This window comes from Mus pahari, chromosome 1 (genome assembly GCF_900095145.1).
Source record: "Mus pahari chromosome 1, PAHARI_EIJ_v1.1, whole genome shotgun sequence".
Classification (NCBI taxonomy): Eukaryota; Metazoa; Chordata; class Mammalia; order Rodentia; family Muridae; genus Mus; species Mus pahari.
In genome coordinates this window covers 122,438,026-122,452,092 of record NC_034590.1, presented here as the reverse complement: position 1 = coordinate 122,452,092, position 14,067 = coordinate 122,438,026, and the positions used below count along the sequence as shown (strand labels likewise).

Sequence of the window (14,067 nt, the reverse complement as noted above, 5' to 3'; positions counted from 1 at the left end):
AAAGAAAGAAAGAAGAAGAAGTTAAGAGAGTACATACTGGTCTTGCAGCACACCACAGCTGAGTTCCCAGCACCTACATCAGCTCACAGCTCCATGGGACCAAGTACCTACTTCTGGTCTTCACAGGAACCTGCATACACATAACATTCATATACAGACACGTTTGAGGAAAAGGAAAGGCAAAACATTCCAAACTAACCTGCATCACTCCAGTTACATCCCCGACTAGCACTTTGCAGCAGGCTTAGAACAGATGGGACACTTTTCTGACAGAAGGCAGGAAAGTTAGTTACATTGCTGTCTACAGTTCACAAATAAGCCCTCTCTTTTCCTAAAATAGCAACAGCAAGAGAAAGAATGCAGGCAAAGGCTGAGACGATGCTCTCACTTGCACTGCGAGAGCAGTTTGGACTAAGACTTCCAGACATGCTCACCCCTGCCAGGTCTCCTGTCCTTGCTGGGCTGAGTCCCATGCTCAGGTAGGTGAGTCCACAGACTCTTTAGGCTGTTTGGGCTTGTAGCCTCTGTCACAACTATGTTCATTCTTGGCTGGTGTAATATAAGAGCAGCCAGGAAGGGGATCTTAACAAATGAACACCGGCTGTGCCTCATTAACACCACAGACACTGATGTCTAAGTTTTACGTGACTTGAACATTTCACATAATATAATCCCCCTGCCCCAATAGTTTAAATATGTAAAAGCCACTCAGGGTTAGATGTGGCCTATGGGATGTAGTTTATCTACCTTGATTTAAGAAGTGTACTTAACCTCTATTTAATGTTTTCCTCAATTCTCTGGCTAAAGGATTTTCATAGGCTGAGCTAAAACAGAATCAGTCCCTAGGTTAATGAACCTTCCGCCGGGCGTGGTGGCGCACGCCTTTAATCCCAGCACTTGGGAGGCAGAGCCAGGTGGATTTCTGAGTTCGAGGCCAGCCTGGTCTACAAAGTGCGTTCCAGGACAGCCAGGGGATACAGAGAAACCCTGTCTCGAAAAACCGAAAAAAGAAAAAAAGAAATGAACCAACCTTCCATTACTCTCAGGAAAAGGTTGTATTCCAAACACAGTTACTTTTAGAAGTTAGAGCTACAAACAGACCAAGGGGCAGAGTTTGTTGCTCCCCCCTCAAAGATGGAGGGACACTAAGAATCCTGGGGACCAGATTTAGAGTGCAAATCCTATAAACCCGCATCTTACAATTCACAAGTACTGCAGCGCTGGGATCCAAAGAAGAGTAACTCGGTCAGGCAAATGGCAAGCCTGGTACAGGCACCCAGTTCCTGTGTTCAGTTCCCAGAACTCATTTCCAAAGGCAGCCCCTCCAAACGGCAGAACTCAGGAGTGAGTGACAAGCAATACTCCACTCAGGAGTGTGAATAAAGTCCACCTTGGCACAAGTGCTCACAAACCGGTCCTTCGTCCTTCGGACAGTCAGATCTATTCCAAGTGCAAGGGGGGTATGACGGTGGCTCCTTTAGACAGGATGGTTCTAGCAAGTCTTAGATGAAAAGCGTGGGAGCCTCTACAAACACCACCTGCGGTACGGAAGGGGCACGGAAAAGTGTCCAATTCTTACGAGGAAAAATAGGCTGAACGCCGAGGTAAGACAGAGCGAAGCAAGGAAGCGGAAGAACCACCACTGGACCCCATAACCCGGCTCTCCCAGCCCGGGTTCTATCGCACCCTTAGCCACACAGTGGGACACCTTGGGGGCAGGTCTCTGCGACCCGCCGGTCAGCGGGAGCTGCCACTCCCTAGGCTCCTCCTGGACTTCCGAGAATTGACTTTCCAGCCAGTCTGCAGACCACGGGATCCGCTACAGAGGGCGCTAACTGAGCTTTTATAGGCTCGGCCACTTCCGGGGGTGAGCTAGGGCGTCTGGGAGATGGGGTTTGCAAGTTAAGGGGCGCGTTCCTGAGCGGTTTCTGGTCCGATTTCTAGGATCGCTGCGTCCTGTCAGCCTTGTCTCTAACCACAGACCCCGTCCCGAGACAGGCGAAATGCTGGGGTTAACATCCTCTCGCTAGGATCGGCCCTCAGCGAGGCAAGATAGAAGAACCGGTCACAGGGAGACCCTGAGAAAGCGAAGGCCCTAACATATGGCGGGCAATTAGCAATCTACTTCCGGAATTTAAAGCCAGCTTCCGGAAGCCGAGAGGGTGTTCCTATGACAACCGACGTCGGATCCTTGAGGTGCGTGTAGATGCTGGGGATCTTAGAGCGGCTGGAAGTCAGAATTTTGTGTTGCTTATTGCTTCTGCTATGGGTCTTTTGCGGAGGCCTTCTTCCGGTTTGTGAGCGGATTGGGACTGGTGAGGAAAACTGTGTTAAACTGGAGGGTGCTTGTCCGCGTAGCCAGAGCGAGGGGCGTTTCTACCTAACGGATGCCCTTGGTAGAGCCTTACGAAGTGGTGCGTTTGACTCTACTCCCTTGCAAGCTGGAGGAAACGACTCTATGTGTCCTTGCCTATAGCCAGGGGATAATTCTTTCCTGCCTTGCAGATTATTATGAGGATTAAAATAAATTCTCTTGGTTAACAAGATTATCATGGCGCTGGTACCTAGGAGAGACATTGTGTGAAAACTCAAGCCTAGAGCAGCTACATTCATATATCAAAAACAAAAACCACGGGGCTTTTCCACCGCGGAAGGTGGACGGGTTCTGGACCCCTCAGAACCTTTGCAAAATGAGGGTTATATGCACTAAAATGGCTGCTTTTCAAGTCCAGGGGTCAAGTAAAGTTAGAAATATGCTCCCCTCACTTGCTGCCTCAGTGTTTCTGTTGTAACCTTTGTAAAGTTCTTCTAGGAGAGTACTTTGTCCTCTCAACTCTTTCTGTATGTGACACTGTCCATTTCTATGAGGACATATTTCTCACCTACTTAGATAGCACTTATCAATTATGAAATAGGCTGGTTGTATAGTGCCTCTTAGAATACCACTCTGCCACCTACCAGCTGTGTAATCTTAGTCAAATTATTTAACTTTGCTAAGCCTCAGTTTTCTCATCTAGGAATTGAGGGAAATAAGAATTGATTTTCTACCTTATGAGGTTATTATAAGATTTAAATACCATCTGTGATTGAAACAGTTCCTAGAGTGTTGCATGTAATATATAAGTGTTTTATTTACTACCATTACTACTATTATGTGACCAGGCTGTCACTGCTCTGTAGTAACCCTAAATATTCTTGGTTAGAGTTGTGCATTTGTCAGGTGTGGGTACATTCCTGTAGAACAGGCACTCAGGGTGGGGCAGGAGGATCAAGAAGTCAAGATGAGCTTGGGCTACATAGCAAGATCTGGTTCAAAAAAAATAGGAGCCATGCATTAGGAAGGATCCAGACATGGAGAAAAATCTGCTGTTGTGAGTCTGTAGAACGAATGACAAGTTGAGGTGCAGTGGGGTGGAGTTGGCATGGGTTTTGGTTTGGTTTTGTCTTGTTTGGTGAAGAATCTTGGCTCTCATAACCCAAGCTGGCCTCAGACTCTCAGTCCTCCTGTTTTAGGTTCTTGAATATTGTGATTATAGGTGTGTGCCACTACACCTGGCTTTAGTTGGGTTTTTTATTTTTATAATTGGTTTTAACTAATATACCCTGATCACCTAGAATGGTGTTTTGCATACCAGTGTTTATTGCTAAACTTCTAATATTGCCTTCCTTACCCTTCCTTCCTTTCTTGCCTCTCTCCCCTCCAAACAGGTCCTTGCATTAGAGCCAAGGAAACAGCTCTGATTTGAAAAAACTAAACATCTCTCCTGGAGTTCTGGGCAGAGAGAAAACCAGTAGTCACTTTCTTCAGAACTGTGGAATGTACCCTTGGGAGTCCCACAGATCAGGCAGAAGATGCTCCAGACCGGTAACTACAGCCTGGTGCTCTCCCTGCAGTTCCTGTTGCTGTCCTATGACCTGTTCGTCAACTCCTTCTCAGAGCTACTCCGAATGGCTCCTGTTATCCAGCTTGTGCTGTTCATGTGAGTATAAGAGGCAGGCCTGAAAAGCTGACTCCAGAGAGTGTGAAGGTCCTAACTGTCACAGTTGAGCATTTTAAAGTTATTAGTGTGTTTAGAAATCTATGCTGTCTGAGGGTTTGGGCTGATAATATCATAGAGAACACATCTCTTGATTCCCCTTAGCACTTAGGGCCACCTCTTAAGTCCTCATACAGCCCCCACTTGGCTATACTTTGTTTTGTGTCTACAGCATCCAGGATATTGCAATCCTCTTCAACATCATCATAATTTTCCTCATGTTCTTCAACACCTTCGTCTTCCAGGCTGGCCTGGTCAACCTCCTATTCCATAAGTTCAAAGGGACCATCATTCTGACATCTGTGTACCTGGCCCTCAGCATCTCCCTACATGTCTGGGTCATGGTAAGAATGAAAGCTCTGAATTTCTACATATTTAACTTAAAAAAAAATTACACATAGCTAATATGTTATGTCTGTGTGTAGGTGCATAGAGTGTAGGTGTCAAGAGATAAGTTGCAGGAGTCTGTCCTTCCACCGCGCAGGTTCTGGAGATTATCAGGCCTGGCAGCAAATGCCCCCAACCACTGAGCTTTCTCACTGCCCCTTTCACATCTTTAAAGAGCTACAAGTGGCTGGGCATGGGGACTAACACAAGTAATTCTAGCACCTAACAGGCCAAGGCAGGAGGATTAAGATAAATTCAAGGTCATGCTGGCTCTACACAGTTAAGTTCTAAGCCATCCTGGACTATAGTCTAAGATGTGTCTTAAGATGATCTTACAAAATGTGGTAGCATCTATCATATCTTAGTTCTCTGGGGACCATGATAAGTTCACCCTGGGCTACATGTAAGTTCAGTAATGAGAACCTTGAGGCCGAGATGACTATGAAGGGCTGGAAGATGGCTCATCGGTTATGAGCATTTGCTGCTCTTGCAGAGGACCTGCATTTGGCTCCACACCAGGTGGCTCACAACTCCTTGTAATTCCAGTCCCAAGGAATCCAGTTCTTCTATCTACTGCTGGAACTGGCATGTATGTGGTACACATTTACACACAAAGGTATTCATACATATACATAAAATGCATCAATTGCCAGACATGGGTGGTACACACCTTTAATTTCAATACTTGGGAGGCAGAGGCAGACAGATTTCTGTGATTTAGAGGCCAACCTGGTCTAAAAGATAGTTTCAGGCCAGCCAGGACTGCATAATGTTAGACTGTGTGTCAAAAATAAATAAAATTAAAACAAATAAATATATTTTTTCAAGACAGATATGAAAACTCATGAGATACCAAGAGATGGAAGAATTAGGGAAGTAGAAGTGAGCAGCCATGAAAATCAGATCTGATCTGGGGCCTATGTGAGATAGATGCTTTATGTTCAAGCTGTTGGTCTGATTACATCCTACCTGCATGAAGGCTTGACAGAAAAACAACAAAAAGCCAAAGTAAAGCACCAGAAAGATAGTGGTAGGGGCTGGGAGTACAGCTCAGCAGGGCATTAACCTGTCAGGCTCCGTGCCCCACGTTTGATCAAACCCTGTCCTATTAAAAGAAAATCCAACTAGAAGTTTCTATCCTCTGGAAGCGCTGTTATTCTTCGACATGGTTCAGAATCTTTGGAGAGAAGTAGGTAAGATGAAGGTGTTCTGGGCTGTGACGAACCATAAGGCACTTTTGCAGAGCCATCTGTATTCAGGGACTTTTCTATTTGTAACAGTTACCTTTGCCTCAAATAAGCCTACCAGCGTTGAAACAGGAAGTCGAGTCAGTTTTGCCATCAGTTATGTGGGTAGGTGAGTGTTGACAGAGGGTATGTTTAGGTGTTAGTGTCCCGTGGTTAATATTACAGACATTGGGTGTTTCTGGGAAACAGCCATGCAAGAGTGTTGCCTTCCTTTATGCCCTGAGCAGAGTCCCCATCTTTACACTGGAAACTTAGCTTCCCATGCTCCTCTTTAGTTTTCCTGTGGGCAGATCCAGTCCTCAGGGTTTCAGACTGCTTTTTTAAGAATACAATTTGAGGGCTGGAGAGATGGCTCAGCGGTTAAGAGCACTGACTGCTCTTCCAAAGGTCATGAGTTCAAATCCCAGCAGCCACATGGTGGCTCACAACCATCTGTACGCCCTTTTCTGGTGTATCTGAAGACAGCTACAGTGTACCTAGATAAAATAATAAATCTTTAAAAAAAAAACAAAAACAAACAAAAAAAAACTAAACAAAAAAATTGTGTGAACTTTAAAAAAAAAAAAGAATATAATTTGAAGCTATGTTGGTGCCTGCCTTTAATCCCAGAGGCAGAGAAAGGAGGGTCTCTGTGAGTTTGAAGTCAGCCTGGCCTACAGAACAAGTTCCAGGACAGCTAAGGCTACATAGTAAAATCCTGTCTCAATACCACCGCCCCTCCAAAAAAAGATTTGAAACTGTATGACAGTGTGTGTGTGTGTGTGTGTGTGTGTGTGTGTGCGCGCGCGCGCGCGCGTGTGCGCACACACGCTTATGCAGGGAGAGGAGGGGTACTCTGAGTCTTAGATCTGTGGCTGAAGTTACAGAGAGTGTGAAACACACTATGTGGACACTAGGAAGTGAACTCTGTTTTTCTATCTTAACTGTTCTGGGGAAGTCTTGCAGGCCTTTATGGTTTTCCATTTCTTCTGCTTTACAAATTCTTCCATCTCTTTGGATAGCTCATGTGTCTTTTATATGCTTATTTTGATGGAATTCATTAAAATTCCTGACTTTAAGTTAGGGGTGTAGAGCTCTTCCCTGGCCTTGGTTCTCAGCACCACCACCAAAACAGCAGACCCTTAGTCTCTAGTCACTTTTTCACTTTCTCTGGACCCACCATGTGGGTGCCCCTGGCATGCCACAGGAAAGCAACAGAGCAATGTGTAAGGGTCCCGGGGCTTCCTCTGTCAGGCCTGGGCTCTGCTTCCTGTAGCCCAGTATTTAAGCTGTTGATGTCACTAAGGCTGATGCTGAATGCACTAATGTGCTGAGCCTGAGCTTCTGTGGGCTGAAGGTGAGCAGAGATACTTCTAAGATCATTCTTGACAGATGAATTCCCTAGTTCAGGCTTAGAGGAGACCCCTTTGAAGCAAATTGAAAAAAGGAGCAGGAGGTGGCTGAGAGCCAGCAAGGTGGCTAAGCAGGTTAAGGAGTGTCCTGCCAAGCTTGACACTCTGGGTTTGATCCCTGAGACCCACATGATGGAAGGAGGGACCTGACTCTTGTAAGTTGTCTTCTTTCTCTGCATGTATGCTATTACACACAGGCACATATATATGTACGTACACACACATGCGCACACACACACAAATTTTTAAAAAACTGTTTTGAAAAAGAGTCTTACTATATACATAGTTCTGACTGGCCTGGAACTCACTATATGTAGGCCAGGCTAGCCTCAGACTTAAGAGAGAACTGCCTGTTTCTGCCTCGAGTGCTGTGATTAAAAAGTGTGCACCACCATGCCTAACTAAAATTCTATTTATTTATTTATTTATTTAATGCGTGTGAGAGTGTTTGCCTGCATATGTGCATCCTGTGTGTGCCTAGTGTCCACAGAGGCCAGAAGAGAGCACTGGCTCCCCCGGAACTGAGTTATAGGAGGTTGTGTGCTGTCATATAGGTAGGTCCTAGGAGCTGAACCTAGGTCAGTGTGCTCTTAACCACTCAGCCATCTTTCCAGCCCATAAAGGAAAAAAAAAAAAAATGGAGGAGTTTGAAGCTCCCTTGAGAAATAATATACTTGGAGCTTATAAAAAAGAATGAGGTTAGCATGATTTTCCACCAAGTGGCTTTGCAGCTAAGCAAGTTGGAGATATAACAGCCTCATGGGTCCTTTAACCTCTTCCCTTGTACTCATGTGTCCTCTAGAATGTGCGATGGAAAAACTCCAGCAGCTTCAGGTGGACAAACGGCCTGCAAACACTGTTTGTATTCCAGAGACTAGGTGAGGATGGAATGGCTTCAGGTGCCCTCATGGCCTGCCGTGTCTCTGGCAGCACAGCTACGGTCCTGCTTCCCAGCTCCATCAGGACAGCCTGGGATGATGAGGCTAGCCACCTGAAGGAAAGAGGCAGGGCTGCCCTCTGCCCTTTCTGGGAGGCAGCACGAACCCCGTGGGCAGTGCTGGGGCTGGCTGGGCTCAGTTCTCCCCTGAAGGGACCCCTGAGGACCACCCCTGAGGCCGCTCTCTGCTTCTGTCCTCAGCCGCAGTCCTCTACTGCTATTTCTACAAAAGGACGGCCGTGAGACTGGGTGACCCCCGCTTTTACCAGGACTCATTGTGGCTGCGCAAGGAGTTCATGCAAGTCCGAAGGTGACCACTTCATGTCACATGGAAATACCTTTCTTTCCTGGTAGAAGGCGCCAGCCTGGGCTGCTCTCCAGGGAGGAGCAGCCATTGGCACCAGCAAGCAGGTGGACTTCCTAGGACACATTTACGCTAGCTGTGCTCAGCATTCAAGAAGGAAGATTCACTAGGCATGGTTGGAAACAGAGGCAGGAGGATTGCGGTGGTTTGAGGCCACCCTAGGCCTACCTAATGAGTTCTAGGTTAGCCTGTAGAGAGAGACCCTATCTCCAAAAACAAAAACAAAAACAAACAAACAAAAAAAAAAAGAGAGAGAGAGAAAAAGGAAGACCTTCCCTATTGCAAATTACAGTGTTTCCCTGCCACAGACTGTAGTACGAAGTGCAGTCTTGCCTCCTCCTCGTCCGCCCACTTCCTTCTCTTCCTTCTTTGTACCACTCACTGTCTTTCCCTCCTCCTTCCGAGGATCTGCAGCTCTGGAGCTCCCACTCTTTAAAGCTTATGGTTCAGCCTCTTAGGTTGCAGCGAGTCAGCCCAGGCCCTGTTCTGCTGACCCCATCCTTGAGTGACTGGAGGATGCAGATAGTGACGGCCATGTCCTCCTGACTGACCACACCTTAGTCATTTAGATTTTATATCCAAAGTACTTTTTTACAGTTCTAAAAGGAGATAAATTGAATTCTTTTTTTTTTTTTTAATAAACGGTAGAGTCCGTCTGTCTGTCTTGGTGTCTTCATGGTAAAGAGGTTTACTAACTCAGAGCACCTCAGCATCTCTTTCACCCCTGGGGTAAACTGAGCTATAAACAAGATACACACTGTGCCCCAGTATGAGTCAAAGTACTGAGTGGGGTGGCTCACACCTGGGAAGGCCTCGGCAAGAGGGCTACATAGTGAATTCTAGGCCAGCGTGGGCTACAATCTGAAGACTGTCTCAAACAAAACTAAACAAAAAAAGGTCTGGTACTCCTTTGGAAATTCAAGGCATTATCTCATTCCTGCCCAGAGCCCTGAAGTTTCAGATTTCTGTGTTTCCTTCAGATTCTGTGTTTCCTAGAACCTGAAATTGCTCTCAAGAGAAAACAAAATGCTTCACAACCTGTAGCAAAAGAAAGTTTTAAGAAAATACATGCTACTTGCTTTTGCTAAACTGTGATGCTTGGTTATAACAGACCATCACCAAACTCTGGCATGCATCCCTATGCAGTCAGCCGGCACACGGTAGGAGTCAGCTGATCTGGGCTGGCATGGGTGATTAGCTGGGCCTCCTCAGGGCTGGCTGTGGTCAGCCATGATAATCTTGGACCTTTAACTTGACTAACCTAGGGAGACCTCAGGATGAGTAACAGCTTACTGGGCTATGGGTTTTATGACTCATCCACCAGCAGACTACCCTAGGTCTGTGCACATGATGGTGACCTGGAAGCCGGAGAGAACAAGTCCCATTGCATTCACAGGTCGGTCCTCTGTTTTGGTTCCCATTGGTCAAAGCAAGTCATGTGGCCTGGTAATTACGGATTCTCAGCCTGACACACAGCAATCAGATGATAAGGTGCCGGCCTTGAATTGTCCAATTGGAGTAGATAATCTTAAATGCCAACAAAGCTACCACCTTCATTTATCATACCTTTGTCTGTCCAAGGAAAAGAAAGAGATACCTGCATTTGTCGTACCTTTGTCTGTGAGAGGAAAAGAAAAGAGAGATGAGAGAATAGCCTGACTTTGAATCTTCATTATAACTAGTAGCTCTCCTGGCAGGAAAGGAGAAACTCTAAAGACAATTGTTGTTCCCCTCCCATGGGCTATTAAGACAATGACCCGAAAGAATTAAAATTTCCTCAGTTATCTCAAGCAGAGGGAAGAGAAGGGCTGAAGCAGAAGAGGCACTTAGCTTTTAGGAAGAGATTTCACACAGTTTTAACAACTGTCAGACCACCTTGCAGGATCCACTGGATCAGCCACAATGATGGGCAGACCACACTTTGACCAGGACTGCTTAGTTAACCATACCTCTCATCCTCGCTTTAAGCTAAAACCTCAAATCAGACTTGGGGGTCGCTGGACTCCCTTAATCCTTTACTCAGTGGCCCACATTGAACGTTGCGACGGCTTAAATAAGAATGGCCCCATAGGCTCCTATATACTTGAATGCTCAGGGAGTGGCACTATTTGAAAGGATTAGGAGGTGTGGCCTTGCTGGAGGTAGTGTGTCACTAGGGGTGGGCTATGAGGTTTCAAAACCCCAAGCCATGTCCCCTTTTCTGCTGCCTGCAGATCCAGATGTAGAACTCTTAGCTACTTCTCTAGCATCATGTCTGCCTATGTGCATCCATGGTCCCCACCACAATGGACTAAACCTCTGAAACTGTAAGGAAGCCCCCTTAAATTCTTTTATAAGAGTCGCCTTGGTCAGTGTCTATTCACAGCAACAGAATACTAAGACAAATATATCTCTGGTTTCTTTTTTGATGTTTTTGAGATTTTTATGTGCATGAGTGTTTTGCCTGCATTTATGTCTGTGCACCATGAGTGTGCAGTACTCACAGAAACCAGAAGGAATACACCACAATCTCCTTTATGGTCCCCAATCTGCTTGAGTTTCTTGTCCCCCTTCTCCTTGACAATCTGTACTTATGTAGCCCCTTCCCCTTTTGTTAAAGACATTTTTTTTCTATGAAGTACAAATTGGCCTTGAGCTCAGGATCCTCCTGCCGCAGCCTCATTGACAGGCAGGTACCACCACGCCGGCTTTATTTATAGCTTTCTAATAGACAATATGATAGTAATCAGAAACAGTTTACAAAGAAAAATTGCTACAATGCTACTTCAGTCATTTATTTCAAATCCTTAACACTGTATATTTTATAGACACTTGCAATGTAGGGAAGGGTCCATAAAATATATTTGGTCTCTGCCCTGTTTCCTGACATTTAACTCCTAAAACTCTTAGAATATCCAAAGTGGTGTCATTTTGGATGCTACCAAGCTGAGGGTATCCGGGGACTCCTAAATTGCTTCACTTTGGAGGCTGGCTGCTTGGGGAAATCCTGTGATTAGAGGGTTGGAGCTATCAACCCCACCCAGACCTCTGAGAGGAAAGGAGGATGAAGCCAGTCACCAACCACCAATATCAGTCAGTCATACACATGTGCTGGAAGCCCCCTCAGAAGCCCTAAAGGATAATTTAGAGAGCAAGTGAACTGAAAGGCGCGAGCCTCACCCCACCACTGATCTTCTGAGTTGTGTTGTATTTTGTTTTGTTTTATGACAGAATCTCTGTAGCCCAAGCTAGCTTGAAACTCACTGTGTAGTTCAGGCTAGCTTCAACGTCTTGCTGATTTTCCTGCCTCAGCTTCCTGGGTGCTGAGCTCATAGGTGAGTGAGTCAACCCAGCTTTTGAGCTGTGCCCTTTATACTAAGCCAGTAACATGGTGTCAGCTATTTGCCTGAGTTCTATAAAGGTAAACACTCCTGAGGAACTACAACAGTAGTCGGGCTGAGGAAGCCCAGCAGTCGGGCTGGGTGTAGCTCAGTGGCTTTCTTAGGGTTTCCATTGCTGTGAAGAGACACCATGACCAAGGCAACTCTTACAAAGGACAACAGTTGGGCTGAAAAGATGACTCAGCAGTTAAGAGCACTGGGTGCTCTTCCAGAGGTCCTGAGTTCAGTAGCAAGAACCTTGAGGCCAAAATGAGTATGAAGGGCTAGAAGATGGCTCATCAGTTATGAGCATTTGCTGTTCTTGCAGAGGACCTGCATTTGGCTCCACATCAGGTGGCTCACAACTCCTTGTAATTCCAGTCCCAAAGGATCCAGTTCTAGCTACTGCTGGCACTGGCACATACGTGGTACACATTTACACACAAAGGTACTCACACATATACATAAAATACATCAATTGCCAGACATGGGTGGTACACACCTTTAATTCCAATACTTGGGAGGCAGAGAATTCTGTGATTTAGAGGCCAACCTGGTCTAAAAGATAGTTCCAGGCCAACAGTTAATTGGGACTAGCTTACAGGTTCAGAGGGTCAGTCCATTATTGTCAAGATGGGAGGCATGGCAGCATATCCAGGCAGATATGGTGCTGGAGAAGGAGCTGAGAGTTCTGTCTTGATCCAAAGGTAACCAGGAAGAGACTGTCTTCAGACAGCTAAGAGGAGGGTCTCAAAGCCCATCCCCACAGTGACACACTTCCTCCAACAATGCCACACGTCCTAATAGTGCCACTTCCTGGGTCAATCATATTCAAACCACCACAGTAGTATAGCATGTGCCTTGCATGCAAAGGGGGCTGTGCGTCCAATCCCCAGTGTTGGTGTTCAGGATGCCACCAAAGACAAAGACTGCAGTAGCAACAACAACAAACAAGTTACATCAGAATTCTCCAAGCAGGTACCAGCTGGACAATTCAGAACAATAAGATTACAAGCACTGGGACACTTATGAGTGAGATAAAGGCTAAATGAAGCCTTTAAGTGACAAGCTACCAGGCCAGCAAGCTGGCTCAACAGGTAAAGGAACCTTCAGCCAGATATGAAGACCTGAGTAAGAGCTCATCTCCAGGACCTACATTGTAGAAGGAGAGAACTAACTCCTACAAGCTGTATATTTGTTCCCTTGACCCACATATAGATAAGATAGGTGGGTAGGTAGATAGATAGATAGATAGATAGATAGATAGATAGATAGATAGATAGAGGTAGATCGATAGATAGATAGACAGATATAGGTAGATAGATATAGATAGATAGATAGATAGATAGATAGATAGATAGATAGATAGATAGATAGATAGAGGTAGATAGATATAGATAGATGCATAGATAGACAGACAGATATAGATAGATAGATAGATAGATAGATAGATAGATAGATAGATAGATAGATAAATGTTTAGTATTGTTAGGAAATAAGCTATTTCTGATGTACCTGAGGACGGTGCTTGTTGAGCATGCCCAAAGTCCTGGGTTTGATCCCTGGTCCCCAGCACTGCATGAATTAGTTGTAGTGGGCCCTTCCCTGTAATCCAGTCACTTTGGAAAAGGATCAAAATTTCACAGTCAACCTCTGTTATATAGTTAGAAGATAGTCTGGGACACAAGAAAACCTTTTCTTTAAAAAAAAAAGGAAGGAAGGAAGGAAGGAAGGAAGGAAGGAAGGAAGGAAGGAAGGAAGGAAGGAAGGAAGAAAAAAAGAGGAAAAGAAAGAAAGAAAGAAAGAAAGAAAGAAAGAAAAGAAAGAAAGAAAGAAAGAAAGAAAGAAAGAAAGAAAGAAAGAAAGAAGAAAAGAAAACAGGAAAAAAGGGGTGTTTATCTAGTTCTACTTTTAGAAGAATGGAGTTGCTTCTAGCTGGCCAGTTCTCCAGCCAGGAAACAGATAAAACACACAAATATTGCTTTCTCAACAACAGTCTCAGAGAGAGGGGAGACCATAGCTTGGTGGTAAAGTGTGTGCTCAGCATATACAAGCCCTGAATCATCCGGAAAGGGACAACATAGTCTAAATAGACACTTGCACCCTTCCCTTTGATTATCAGATTATTTAAACAATAGGTTCCAAAGTACTAAATTTCTCTAGGAATCCTATGCTGGGGGAAGAGAAAATCTGCAGTGCTGGTGCCAGCTTGAAAAGTGTCCTCCCCTCTAAAGGTTTTGGACAGTCCAATTTGAAGGACAGACTAAAGCGAGCAGTGATGAGGCACTGTTGGGAAGGATGACACCTTGACCAGGACTGCTTAGTTACACAAGTTTTTTTTTTTT

The 14,067-nt window shown here is 45.3% G+C and overlaps 2 protein-coding genes across 4 annotated transcripts in view; one reads left to right on the top strand and one right to left on the bottom strand.

The window, feature by feature from the left end:
- The window catches only part of LOC110321568 (cytochrome b ascorbate-dependent protein 3), a 12,488-nt gene extending 10,380 nt beyond the window's left edge, over positions 1-2,108 (bottom strand). The window contains exons 1-2 of one of the 3 annotated variants that reach the window (XM_021197892.2): positions 1,201-2,108; positions 38-130 (exon numbers count right to left, since the gene is read on the bottom strand). The gene's annotated coding sequence lies outside the window, so the exon portion shown is untranslated. The remainder of the gene's footprint in view (positions 1-37; positions 131-1,200) is intronic. The other 2 variants (XM_029538314.1, XM_029538317.1) reach the window with 2 other exon arrangements.
- On the top strand, positions 1,878-8,966 carry Tmem138 (transmembrane protein 138). Its single transcript, XM_021210744.2, has 5 exons — positions 1,878-2,196; positions 3,709-3,980; positions 4,210-4,381; positions 7,865-7,940; positions 8,201-8,966. The coding sequence occupies exons 2-5, from the start codon at positions 3,853-3,855 to the stop codon at positions 8,311-8,313; spliced, it is 489 nt and encodes a 162-aa protein (XP_021066403.1). The 5' UTR covers positions 1,878-2,196; positions 3,709-3,852; the 3' UTR covers positions 8,314-8,966.
- Positions 8,967-14,067: the final 5,101 nt, after the last annotated feature.

What these genes read in the sequence shown, in the direction of transcription:
- Tmem138 (XM_021210744.2), top strand. Translation starts at nt 3,853, where the DNA reads ATGCTCCAGACCGGTAACTACAGCCTGGTGCTCTCCCTGCAGTTCCTG. An exon ending in ATCCAGCTTGTGCTGTTCAT is followed by an intron (nt 3,981 to 4,209) that starts GTGAGTATAAGA and finishes TTGTGTCTACAG; the next exon opens with CATCCAGGATATTGCAATCC. An exon ending in CCCTACATGTCTGGGTCATG is followed by an intron (nt 4,382 to 7,864) that starts GTAAGAATGAAA and finishes TGTGTCCTCTAG; the next exon opens with AATGTGCGATGGAAAAACTC.